Source organism: Phoxinus phoxinus (assembly GCF_949152265.1).
Source record: "Phoxinus phoxinus genome assembly, chromosome: 11".
Lineage (NCBI taxonomy): Eukaryota > Metazoa > Chordata > Actinopteri > Cypriniformes > Leuciscidae > Phoxinus > Phoxinus phoxinus.
Genome location: NC_136886.1, coordinates 15250004 through 15264511, shown reverse-complemented (window position 1 = coordinate 15264511; position 14508 = coordinate 15250004). Strand labels below are relative to the sequence as shown.

General features: G+C 38.6%; 1 protein-coding gene across 1 annotated transcript in view; it reads right to left on the bottom strand.

The window, feature by feature from the left end:
- Positions 1–13401, bottom strand: part of raver2 (ribonucleoprotein, PTB-binding 2) — a 73083-nt gene extending 59682 nt beyond the window's left edge. Inside the window, exons 1-2 of the mRNA XM_079629178.1 lie at positions 13013–13401; positions 1786–1852 (exon numbers count right to left, since the gene is read on the bottom strand). Coding sequence (XP_079485304.1) covers positions 1786–1852; positions 13013–13264 — 319 coding nt within the window. The 5' untranslated portion in view covers positions 13265–13401. The remainder of the gene's footprint in view (positions 1–1785; positions 1853–13012) is intronic.
- Positions 13402–14508: the final 1107 nt, after the last annotated feature.

The following is a 14508-nucleotide window of genomic DNA, read 5'->3' as shown; positions in this document are numbered from 1 at the left end:
TACAACACTGTTCCAGAACAGTACAACTAAAAGTTTCGACTGTGTGCTGTGCATTTTTCGGAGGACTGTTTCCAGAACCTGCGAGAGTACAAGGCCAGCGTTGTGCACAAAGGCTGATTCTAGCATGTACAATCTGGAGGCTTCTGACTCGAAGACACAGCCTGTATTAAGTATGTTTCCATATTTTAAGAATTTGATACTGATTATTCAAACACAAGTTTTGAGCAGTTAGAGTAGCGCTTGCTTGTCATTTCTACGATCACAAATGCAGACATAGTTTATGTTTACAAAGTGTTCTCACAACCGCAGCGCAGTAAAAAGACATAAAAGTCATTATAATCAGTAATTATGTCCCCAATTAAATAAAACCTTACCAATCTGCTACGTTCTGCTCCAGTCGCACTGGTAAAGTTGATCGATCAGCTTGGTCATCTGCATTTTCCGGTTCAGATTCGGGCTTGAATTGAGGTAGTACCGACATTATCGCCTGTCATTATTGCTTTGGGAGCTGATGTTCCAAATATGGTAAGGGTCGTGGCATTTCCATTACACGCATAAGGTTTTTGGGCCAATCACAATGCACTGGATCGCTGGCCAATCAGAGCACACCACGCTTTTCAGAATGATCTTTAAAAATCGACGCGTTTCAGAAAGGCGGGGCATACAGGAGCAACAATAATGTACAGTATGTGTAAAATAATTACTTTTTTTAAACCTAAAAGTGCCTAAACACATTGCATTAAACCAAATACACAAAATAATGTTCTTTTTAGAACCATCATATGACCCCTTTAAACTAAACTGAAATATACCCAGCTATCCACTTAAACTGGCTTCATGGTATAGGCCCCTGTCTGTGTCTGTTTGATTTATTACGCCTGTCGTCCAATTAATTCGCTTATAAGTTCCCTCATTTGTTCTAGTATTTATACTCCCTGTGTTCTTGCAGTCCTTGTCCCGTCTCGTCAATGTTGAGGTGTTGTGAATCAGTTTCCTTGAGTATTTTTGAATTAAAGACTGTTTCCAGGATTATTCCTGAATCCTGTCGTGCGCTTTGTTCAGAACAACTACCAGTGACACTTCAAACCTATGAACTACCAGTACCAGTTCCAAGTGAACAAGCCTTTCCTCTTTTTAAGCTGTTTCCTCTAATTGCTTAAACAATGAAATACACGTTATGCTTGACTTCAAAACATTTTTGTTTATCATCCTTTATTTATCTTTTTACCATATGTTAGACTTAAAATTATTTTTCTGCATAGATGAAAATGACAAGCTTGGTTTGTTTTGGAAGTAACCCTGAGCTTTTCAATTGTCTGAAATGCATTTAAAATAGCATCTCTTTGTGATGTATTAGATCATCATCGTAAGTGATGGACTGAAGTTCAAATATTACATTTTATTAATTTATATTATTATGAAGTTAAAATTATAAGTGAAATCTAAAATGCACCTGCTCATTTGATTCAATATTTAATATGGAACAGAAATAGAAATGGACAAATCAGCAGCACTGTGACAGAATGTACAAACTCAAATAACCTCAAAGCTTCACTTTACTTCAAAGGAACAGGCAACATTTTTGCAGTTAGAGAGCTGAGACTCTCCATCAAGACAATTCTCGGTAAGTGCTCATTCACTACCACAGGAAATTAACATCTCAGGTGCGCTAAGTAGGCAAATGTGTGGTGTTTTTTTTTTAGATGTCTTGGATTCTGATGGCTGAGATGGAAAAGAACCATTAGAAACATGAGAGCAGAAGGATGACTGAAGGAGGCCAATTACCTGTTCCTTTGTTCCGGTCCACAAAACAGTATTTGAGTTCGTACTCTCTCAGAATTTCATGGACCTCCTGGGGGGAACGAAAAAGAGAGAAAAAGTGAGAAAATTAATTCTACACTGTATAAATAAAGAGTGAGAGAATAAAACTGTGTTTGTTTTTCATTATACAAACAAATTAATTTATATTATACAACAGTTTAATAACTTGCACACTTGATTGGCTGAGAGTTGTTCCTTTTTCATTTACTTGGTGAGTAACTGTCTCTAATGAGGAATCATTCTAAAAAGTAAAAAGTTGGAACACTATTGCAATCGAAATTTAAACAAAATATGCCTAAATAATATATAGCCTCATACTAGGGATTTGAAAAGATACATAACTGTTTTAACAAGGTGTTAACTTTATAGGGCAATCATTTCTCTTGCATGCATATGTATTGTATAGGGCTGATGATTTCATTTGTGTGAGGATTCAAGAGGAAAGAATGTTGGCACATTGTGTGAGTAATGTCGCATTTGGCCTCCAGCCATCATTTAAAGAGAATATGAGACATAAAATATCTCTTTCAGAAGGGTTCTTCATTTTCTAAAATCAAATAAAGGTCATAAACGTTTTTTTTCCCTGGTGAAACGCATAAGAAAAAATATCATCAGAGAAATATCATTAAAAACTCAAGAGATTCAGTAATAATAAATCCAGTGAGTGATCATCCGGATATATAGGCTAAGGGCACCATACGAACAAATGTTCGTTTATCATTGTGAAAATCGATACAATTAAGGTGTGGCCATGAAAATAGGGTTCCCAACTGCAGCCACACAAAGAAACAGTGTCCGCTGTTATCCATCAGATAAACACACACAAACGCTGTCTCATAAATCTCTTCCTCTTCCCTTTTATGCACACAGCAGGCCCTGCTGTCACATCTCGAACATGTGTAAAGAGAGATAAACCAACCAGAGGTGCCCACACTGGCTTTGTGTTTTCTCTAGCAGGTCATAAGGAACATCCAGAAGGACACACTTGAATTATGACAAAGGGACTTCTGGATTCGGCAGGGGACACGGCATACAGAAACAGTGTGGGGCTGTCCATGTGTGCTACGCTGAGTTACTGCTCACTGCGACGTGTACTTTCATGTAAAGCTGCCGGTCTATCAAACTTTCACAATGATTTTACTGAGGAGCTAATTTCATGTTGATCATAAGTTAAGTGATCTTAGCCCTTAAGATTCCTGAAAAGTGTGTCATTAGAGCAGTTTCATGATTATGTCTAGCAACTTGTGAATATGAATATAATAGTTAAAGTGTTAGTTCAGCCAAAAATTTAAATTCTGTCCTTGATTAAACACCCTCATGTTGTTCCAAAGACCTTTGTTCATCTTTAGAACACAAATGAATGAAACAATGTCTTTACTACCTTTCTGAGCCTTGAGAGTGGTAATAACGTTGCAGTTTATAGGGGGGTCAGAAAGTCCAAAAATATCTTCATTTGTGTTCTGAAGATGAACGAAGGTCTAACGGGTTTGGAATGACATGAGTGTAAGTAATTAATGATAGAAATGTCATTTTTGGGTGAACTATCCCTTTAAGAAAGAACTGTCCATCTCCGTGATGGATCAATTCAAAACTCTGATCAGTGATTGATAATCTCCTTTTAAACTATTCCAGATCAAATACAAAAATATTGCAAATTTTTATAATAATAATAGTTTCTGCTAACCCTACTTTAAATGACATTTCAGCAGAAAATAAAACACTTTAAGACAATTATAAAGCTCAAAATATGCTCGGGTTTTTTGTGTGTGTGCTAATGAATATGTTCAGTACTCACAACAGACATTTCGTCACTAGCATAGCACACGCATACTGTAGTGTACGCACATTTTTATATCAATGTGTACTCTGTAAGCTCAGCTCACAAATGTGCCTTAAATTCTTTTTTAGCTGGCCCACAAGGTGACAAAACTGGCCCAAGCCATCGTTTCACATTCTAAAAAGAAAAGGGAAGTCAGCACTGCAACAACAACAAACTACTGGACACCCCCACAATATTAAACACCTGCATTGACAAACGCTTGTATAGATCCCCTGTGGTAAAAATCAAGTTTTTAAAGTTGTTTACATGTCTTTTAATATGCTAGACAATCCATGGATAGACAATCCATGAGCAAATTTATTAGTCAACACTGTTGCTGATTTTTTTCTCCTTAAAACTGGGGTGTACTAAACTCAGTCTCGGTTTTAAACGCATTACCATTCTGATACATCGCCTTGTAGATGACCCTCATGTACAGTGTAATTCTCTCTACCTCTTCTTCCGAATCAGCTTCTGGTTCAGACATATACGGCTGAATTAAACCGATATTTCCACTTGCCACTGTGTAGCGATTACTACAGTTGATTGAGTAGATCAGGTAGTCCAAACTGGTGTGGGGCTAATTTGCATATTTATGGTTCTGCGTATACTAAAGGAAGCAAGGGTGTAGTTACATTCAAGCTGTTTACATTCAAATTATTTTCACAGGAATATTCTTTTAAATATGTCATTTTGATTATCAAAGATGAGTTTTAAGAGATAAAATTATAGACAACAGGCGGACTTCAAGAGACAAACACAACTCTAGTTTAAAAAAGAACTAGACAACTGACAACAGCCGCCATGCTGATTTGGCAGGAAAGCCTCTGCACCCTACTTCCACAGGGAACAGCCATGTCTGCCATCCCTTGTCTTTGCACTCCTGGATTAAAGGCTGATGTTTCAAGGCCTTCCTCTCATGAGCCTTCTCACAGCCCTCCTCCCATGGCATGGTCAGCTTGATTAGAATGATTTCACGGGCGAAGAGCTGTGTGGAACACTTCCGGAAACTGCAGCCTCCTTTCGACATCGACTCTCATTTCCCAAGAGCTTGTGGCTTGCAGCAGATTGGATTTTGCTGATGCCCTGGCTGCGAAGGGTCTGGGTCCCTCCTGGATGAAGGTGATACTTTTTCTCTCGTCTGTGCGACCCTTCCTCTTCTTGCACGTCCCTTGCACAAGTGTGTCGGCATGGTACAGGAGCACCTTGTCGTGGCGCCACCTATATCGACCTTGGGTTAAAGATGTTTTGCACCCTGTCAATATGTGTGCCATTGTCCCCCTTTGACCACAGAGCTTGCAGTACGGGTCGTCCCTCAACCCCCATGTGTGCAAGTGAGACGGTGAAGGAAGGGTGTTGTACACGGAGCGCAGCAGGAAGGAGATGCGGTAGCGCTCCAGTCTCCACAACTTTGCCCATGTGATCTTACGTTTGGGCAGATCCCATTTTGTCCACGCTCCCTGGGATGCGTTTGTTCCACTGCTCTGGACAAACGCCTCTGTTCCTCTTGAGCTCGGATTTCTGACTGAACCATGTCTTGCTTAATCTTTGTGCTTGCATTCCCGAACTGTTGGTTTGTGTGTCGACCCCAGGCCTTGGCGTCCTATGCAGGGATTGCAAATGATGTCATGCAACTTCAGTGAGCTTTCTCTGTTCAATGGCTGAGCTGACTTCCCATTTACGGCCTGATCTTGTTATGATGCCTGCTTGCTTTACCCGGGCGTCTTTGGAATCTCTCAGACTTCGCGCGACTCTTCATTTTGCCACCTTGAACTCCTCCACGACAGATGACAGAGGGAGCTACAACTGTCCTAAACGGATATAGAGGCCCACCGAAGATACCATCTCCTCAGGTGCAGGACAGATTTTCCTCTCGATACCTTCTACAACTGTTATGGGGAACTGTGAGGAGCCAAATAAGCCTGGGCAGAAGGCCGTGCTGGTACAGCCAAGTTTTTCATTTTCCAGTGAGTCCGGACCTGATCGATCTTCTTCAACCATTCTTCGGTTTGCTTCATTGCCACCATCTTTCAGTGATGCATTGAACCACCTTCCCAAGCACTTTATGGGGCTGTCCTCAATGGATGGAATGACCTCACCTTGAACTTGGAGTCCAAACGTACTCGTGACTCTGCCCTGTCTGATCACCAGCCTTCTGGACTTCCTGGCCTTGAAGGACAACCTTGTCCAAGTGGCTATGTTGTCCAGGGTTTCCAGTACCCATCTTGCTTGGACATGAGTCACAGTTGTTATTGTTAGGTCGTCCAGGAAACCCGGCAGAACCGGCTGAATAATGCCTGACACCAGGACGGGGCCACGGGTTATGCATTCCCCTGCTGTTATTAGAAGGTTCATGCCCATGATAACGGCTATGCCCGTTGGGATTGCACCATCAAAATGAGAGGTTAATATAGATGCTGGTCATATAATTAGAATATCATTAAAAGGTTGATTTATTTCAAGAATTCAACTGAACAGGTGAAACTAATATATTATATAGACTCATTACATGCAAAGTGAGATATTTCAAGCCTTTATTTGTTATAATTTTTATGATTATGGCTTACAGCTTATGAAACCCACAAAATAAAAATCCCAGAAAATTAGAATATTACATGAAATCACACAGTAATACCATGGTCATTGAACCAGTTTTTGGTTCTTTTGGCAGTGTGGACAGGTGCAAATCCTGCTGGAAAATGAAGGAAGCATGAAGATGTCCTGGTAGACAGCTGCGTTGACTCTGGATTTAATAAAGCACAGTGGACCAAAGTCCTCTTTTCTGATGAGAGAAAATGTTGTATCTCATTTGGAAATCAAGGTCCCAGAGTCTGGAGCAAGAGAGGAGAGGCACAGAATCCACGTAGCTTGAAGTCCAGTGTAAAGTTTCCACAGTCAGTGATGGTTTGGGGTGCCATGTCATCTGCTGGTGTTGGTCCACTGTGTTTTCTGAGGTCCAAGGTCAACGCAGCCGTCTACCAGGAAGTTTTAGCTGCTGACCAACTTTATGGAGATGCAGATTTAATTTTCCAACAGGACTTGGCACCTGCACACAGTGCCAAAGCTACCAGTACCTGGTTTAAGGACCATGGTATCCCTGTTCTTAATTGGCCAGCAAACTCGCCTGACCTTAACCCTATAGAAAATCTATGGGTATTGTGAAGAGGAAGATGTGATACGCCAGACCCAACAATGCAGAAGAGCTGAAGGCCACTATCAGAGCAACCTGGGCTCTCATAACACCTGAACAGTGCCACAGACTGATCGACTCCATACCATGCAGCATAGTTGCGGCTCCTTTTGCCTGAATTACTGCAGCAAAGTATTGAGTGCTGTACATGCTCATACTTTTCATCTTCATACTTTTCAGTTGGCCAGCATTTCTAAAAATCCTTTTTTTGTATTGGTCTTAAGTAATATTCTAATTTTCTGAGATACTGAATTTGGGATTTTCATTAGTTGTCAGTTATAATCATCAAAATTAAAAGAAATAAACATTTGGAATATCCGTCTGTGTGTAATGAATGAATATAATATACAAGTTTCACTTTTTGAATGGAATTACTGAATTAAATCAACTTTTTCATGATATTCTAATTATATGACCAGCACCTGTAGGCTACTTGTTTTTGATACTTTATTTGAACCAAATATTATTGCCTCAATGTTATACATGTATTTTAAGTAGAGAAGATGCACCGATTGGTGGTGACCGTTATTGGCCGATTTTCACGTGATCGGCCATGTCCGGCCGGTCAGTCTGACATATGCCGATTTTATGCCGGTACATTGCGCAACATAAGCATCACATGTGCACACAGAACGCACATGTAGGAACATCGCAACACCGCAAGCGTGAGCGGCGCTGTTTTTTTTCCAGCGTGCATGTTCAATGTCATCAATGAGTGAGTTCAGAGGAGGAGCAGCGCATGAGGTTCAAGCAGGAGCATCGCGTGAGCAGCAATGAAGCGGGGGGTTTCGGCGCAGTCTCTATTTTTGCTGCACTGCTCACGCTCAATTAAAGTGAAAACACTCTGCACCAAAATGCACAGAATTTGCATGTCTAGTGTATTTTAACAAGAACGGGAGTAGGCTATGTCAGAAAAGAAAATTAAATAAAACTTGTTTTTATTATTCAGTTTGGGTAAGTAGCTATATGGTGTTTTATAAAATAAATATATAGAAAATAAATATTTGTGTGTGCTGTAAAGTGCTTGGAAAAAATGAAATCGTAATCGGTTAAAATTGGTATCGGCAGATCAAACTCAATGAAAATTTGTAATCGGCCTAGAAAATTGTAATCGGTGCATCTCTAATTTTAAGTGATTTTAAAGGCTTGGGTCTTTTCTTAGGTCTATTTTTATACCACAAAAAATATCAGATTACTCGATTAATCGTCAAAACAATCGACCGATAACTCAGATTATCTAAATAATCGTTAGTGACAGCTCTACAATCATGCCTCTTCAGAAGACTGGGTTAAACTGCTTGATTCCTATATTACATTTACAAAGTGTTTGACCTTTTTGAATCATCAAAGTTTTGTTTAGCCTACATGACAGAACTCTCAGTTTTCACTAAAAATATTGTCATTTGAAGATTAATGAATGTTCTATGGGTTTGAACAGAGTAACATGTAACATGAAAGTAACATGATTGTGAGTAAATGAGTTCTAAAGACTCCGGGTGAGTAAATGATGATAGAATGTTCATTTGGGGTGAACAAACCCTTTGATTATACTTTTATGGTTTTGTTTAATTTTTTATTTTTCAGGAGGTTGACAGCCCCAGCCCCAGATCACTATATTTCACTTTATAGACAATAACAGCTTGGATATTCTTTAAAAATTCTCTTTGTTTTCCACAGAATAAAGAAAGTAACATGATTGTGAGTAAATGAGAAGAGAACTAGACTAATATGAGTGTTTGAATTTACTTGAATACTAGTCATATCTGTTAATACATTCATCGATTTCGATATGTCTGAAAACCAATTGAAATTGAATGGACAGCACAGACATACATTCTAATCTGCTAAAGTACATAAACTAGGCCTACATTTTTTTTCAGCTTCAAATTCTGTAAAATAGCCTACTACTTTGGTAAATGGAAGAACATTTAGTCTAATTAATTTTCTTTGCCATTTCAAAGAGCAATGCATTCCCTCCCTCTCCCTCTAGACAAAGTCAACAAGACACTTTCCACACAATAAAGTCTGCCTCAGTTGTGGCTTTCTCTTAACACATGCATTGTAATGGCCCATAAATGGCCAGAAAGCCTGAGTAAGCATCCGGATACCAATAGATATGGATCACAATGGCAGGACCGGCATCGGCCTGCTATGATTCAACTAAACATCTGGGACGGTTGAAAGCTAACAGAACGAATGGAGGTTACTGCCCCTGATTAATGTCTCTGCGCATGTTCACCAATGAAGCACAGTTCATTCTGCAAGACGGTCTGCATTAACAAGAGGATTTAAAACTAAAAGAGGGAAGTTAAAACTAAAAGAGAGAGGAATTTATCAGTGAGAGTTTAAATATGCTCACTTCCGTATAATTTTTGTACTGCTTAGAACGAGAAGACATGACCACGATGAGATGGGTCATTTCTTTTTCTGTGTTGTAGGTCTGTGACATTGCTGAAAGCTGCTAACTATCACAACACACACTTTTAAATATGCTAGTTTTCATTTTCAATCTGCAGAACAAATTTGTTATTGTCACTCAATGAGATAATCTTTCACTAAACTCCACCTCCTTGGTTACCATTTTAGGTAGGACAAGCTTTTATACTAGCCCGGTTCCTGGCGATGTCAAACATGGATGGAAAACTAACAGGATTGTGTGCAATACCTCAAGAATTAATTATGAAAAACATCTAGTTTCCAATAGTCTGACTCCTAGTAATTATATTTAGTCAAATTTCATGCAGCATTTAACATTTCTACAACATATGGTACTGTACATATCTTAGTTGTTTTATCTGTTTATGACCTTAATTAATATGTAAAATAATTTAATCTATTCTATTTAATGTAATGTTTTTCAATAAACTGTTCATAATGGACAGCAGAATAACTGTCAAAGTGGATGTAATTGTCTGAGATTTTCATTATTTCACTTTCATTGCATTTTAGATGAGTTTAACAACTTTCACTGTATTTTACTCTGAGTTTGGTCACTGCGGTCTCCTACTAAAATACAGTACGCATGATGAAATTGAAGGGTTTTTGCACACAGGAAAGTGTCTAAACAGATAGTGGGTGAGAAATGAAAACTCTTATCAGATGCAGAGCTTGCTTTGTCTTATGGTGACCCGATTCAACAGCCAAGGTGATGAGAGATCAGAACAGAACAGAGAGAAATTGAAACCAGTCAAAAACTAATCTTCAGAGGGAAGGGGAAAGGAAACAATTTATTCTAGCGAGCAACACTAGGTAAACAGCAGGAATGCTTTTTGCAGCCGATACCAAATACCAAAGATTTTTGTCATCACAATCGGCCGATACCGATCCCGATCATTCAAGCTTTAAATAAGTGATATGTAAGCTCTCTGTTGACTGTCACTTTTAACCGCCTACACACTGAAGGCATTTTTAATGATTTCACGTGATTTCAAGTGGCATACTTGGCTTATAACTCTACAAAAAACAAGGTATCATCAAGTACATGTCTTTTCCATGTTTGGAGGTTCTTATGTTACAACACTGCTGAATCTGATCCCTTAGCAATTCTAAACATATAAGACTAGCTACATATTTCCTCAATTTTTGGCAGATTTTAAATCTATTTATTTAGGGGTAGGTGATAAAGGCCTACTGGTTTCAAGGATTACATTCAAAAACTGACAGAAGACAGCTTGGGGACAGTAAATTATTATTAATTTGTTTCACATATAACTCAGGGTTATAGTTAACTAAAACCATTAAAAAAAACATTTGAATTACGGTACTTAAAATAAATGTTAACTGAAAAAAGGCAACATTTCTCATTTTCATTTAGTTTAACTTGATGCACTAAGTTAATTAAAAATAAAAAAAAATAATAAAATAAAAAAAGTTTTACAATAAAAAAAGACAAAAAATAAATAAAAATGACTAAAACATTTACATTAAAAGGAAAATATAAAAACTAATTCACATATTAATAAATAGTTTCTTGATATAAATATCACTGTAATAAGTAAATAATGTAATACCGGTAGTTTGTCAAAAAATATATTTGATTTTTGAGTGATTCAAAAACTATACTAATATATATATATATATATTAGTAGTTTTTGAGTCACCTTTTGAATCACTCAAAAATCAAATATATTTTTTGACAAACTACCGGTATTACATTATTTACTTATATATAATTTTAATGTTTTCATTTTATTGTGTTTTACATGTTTTTTCGTTAATTGTTGTGTGAACATGCACGTTAATTGTTGTGAGAACATGCACCTCCATCCTCCAGTGCTGAACATCTGCTACTGACACCCACTGACAAACCAACAACAAACCTGTGGAAGAGTGGACAGAGCTCAACCGTGGGGAGGGGGTGAGATCACCCAAAATATGAAGCACATCAGATGTCACCTGACAAAGAGCCAATCAACATGATTTCTGACATTTATCCTGCCCCAACCTGTGACCGACCAGCTCCTAAATTATTCAGTATAAGGAGTGGAGTGATTGTGTATGTATGAATGAGGGACACAGACAGAAAAAGAGAGAGAGAGCTGCTTTGCCTGACATGTGTTCTTAGTGATAAGCCGCTACTCTGTGACCCGATCACAGCGGTGGTGTGCACCTGACACTCTTCTCCAAACTGTTACTCACTGTCGTGCCGTCTAAGGTTATAGGTGCTTGTAATACACCATGCAGTATGTGCTAGATGTGAAATAATATACAATAGTATATCAAAACAATTAATCATAGGGTGAATTCACGATGAATGGACACATTTTGCCATTGAGATGACTTGGAAAAAGCATGAGATATTCATGACAACCTAACATGAAAGTGCATGTTTTAAGCACTGTTGAAGAGCAGACGTACAGTGCGGCGGCATCTGTTCAGGAGATACTAACAATTGGATATTAACTGCATTCATCTCCTCCTGAAGCTGGGGAAATATTACACCTCCTTCGAGGGAGCCAGGTATAGGACATGTTTACTGACATTAATAATGTGGGGAAAACTCTGTAGGAAATGCCATCGGCAGTAGAGCCTCAGCTCGTTGAATATGAAAATCTCCCACTCAGAGTTCAGCTCACCGCTGTGCTGTTCTCCGTGCCTGAACGCCCTCAGCCGGATCTCAGTCTGTCTGTCTGTCTGTCTCCATGAGCAAACATGCCTCAAGACAACGTCTAACCACAACCAGGCAAATTAATAAAAGCTGATGCATGCTTCCTTCAATAGTAAGTAAACAAGTAATATTTAAATATCACAGCCGTTTTAAAAGGAACGACATCAGTAGGCTATATCAGCAAATCATTAGGAATAATTTGACAAAAGAAAACATTTGGCTTATTCAAATGAAATTCGTTACGGTAGTGAGTGTTATATGGAATTTATTTCAAAAGAAGTTCAGTAGGCTATATTCAGTTACACGGAATTAGTTAAATGTGAATGAGTGTCTTTTAATCGTCTTTATGATTACGTTGTAGGAGTAGGCTACATAAGACAAAAATATTGATTTAAAAATGAACCAGAAAGAGACGGTTGAGCAGCTCGTTTTCAGCGGAACTCGGCGGCTATAGGCTACAGACGGAGCGCGCGGCGCGTTTATCAGAAGGTGCCGTGGGGCTGTTATTTTACTGCATATTTTACGCTTTTGTGTTTTCGTTTCACTTCAGTGGTGACTCACAATATACATTTTGTTATTTTAAGGCAAATAACGTTTTGGGTTGCGCCCAAATACTAGGCTACTACAGCTTTTCCGACGATAAACGTAAAAGTTTCAGCACTTTTCTATTAATTCATCTTTCACGGTCACTTAAACGGAACTCTTTGCGTTTAACGTTACTCAGCCGTTAATTTGATGCCAAATCTCCTTATTTCAAACTAACAATTGGTTCAATTTAACTTTCTAGGAACTTATTTTGGCTTGCCATTTTATTTATTTTGGCTGAAAAATATAAGCTACACGTGTGTGCTAAACTGCATCATGTGCTGTGCTAAACTGTCTGTTTATATACGTTAGATAGATGTAAGTTAACGTAACCACATGAAATAAAAAGCTGTTAAGTTAAATGTATCTTGAAAAACATTCTTAATGCTAAGAGCCCTTGGAAATGCGTTTCTTTTTCTCATGAACTAACGTTAGTAAGCAGTGAAACTTTCACCTGTCAGGCTGATGTAGCCTATGTAAATCTCTTTACCTGGTTAGTTGTATCCTGTGGCAGGTTCTTAATAAGGATCTTCCTCCTGTTGCTCAGCTCTCTGCGAGTTTTCTCCAGCCGTTTCTCGATCTCCTCGGGATCAAGTTCCGGTAGATCTCTAAGGATGGTGATCCCCTCGGATGCTGCGTCCTCTTCCTGCCGGCTCGCGGGGCTGTCGGACTCCGGGTGAGGTGAGTTTTCCCGCGGTATCCCGTGCACGCTCGGCGGCTGGATGGATGAAGCTGCCGCCATTTTGAAGCGCTCGGTGGAAAGTGAGTGAGTCGGAGAGAGCGGATAGGTGGGCGTCTGTGCTTTGAGTCAAACCACTCTAGATAGAAAGTAAGTGAGGATGAGCCCCGACACAGTACAGCTGGCGACCTCCACCGATGGAAAACTAAACACATTCTGACTGTCAGTCTCTTTTTTCCCCTTATACCAGGACAGTATTTAAAATAAATAAATAAATAAAAAACGATTATTCTGAAAAGAACAATGTCATACGACAGCAAATAAAATAATAATAAAACAGTAACACATAACAGTCTATGATAATGATGTAATAAAATAATATAGTTCTAGTGTGCAGATATACATATGCTATTAAATATTAAAAAATATCAATATTTAAATATTTATTTATTTATGCGAATCATAAAGCACATGCAGTTAAAGTCACTATGAAATCAAAATTGACCTTTTTTAATGGAATATTTATTATAAAATATTTATGTGTAAATCATTATTTAAAAAAATTATGTGCCTGCTTCCTCTTATATGTGCCTCGCAACATCCCTTCTCTGGTGAGGTGTTTTTCGTCGTGAGGGCGGGACAACCTGTCAATCATATGAGATCACATTAGAAAATTACAATGATTTAAGGATCCTATCAGTTCCCCATGGACAAAATCAAGTCCCGCCCTGCTTTTCTTTTTCTCATTTTTCTCTCTCATTAGAGAAGCTGATTCATTTGGATAGGCTAGCTACATCACAATACGGAAAAGCCTATCGCAACTTCTGTTTCATGCCAACTTTAAAGTTAGTAGTTGTTTTTTGTTTGTTTTTTACTGGTAAAACTCTCTTCACATCCTGATAGCGTCAATAGAAGTGGTCATATATAAAATGTTTTATTTATGTGGAAGTCTCAGGCACCAAAAATGTTCGTCCAATCAATGCATTCTGTCCGAACGCAATGATACGATGTCCTACATGCCTTTCAACATACAGTAGGCTATGTATTTCATACCTTGCACACCCTGCTTGTGCAGACATTACACATCATTAGCGCGTTCCGTAAGGCTATGAGGTCGACCGATTGATTGGTTTTGCCGATTAATCTGCACCGATAAGGAACAATCGTTATAGGCAAAAATTCATACCAATAGTTTTGCCAGGTGGCGTCAGTTGCTGGAGCGGCTGATAAGGGTCCGCTGTACGAGAGCGGTCTCTAGAGGCAAAATAAAAAACTATCACTAGCTGCCTCGTGGTTCGGAGTTTGTT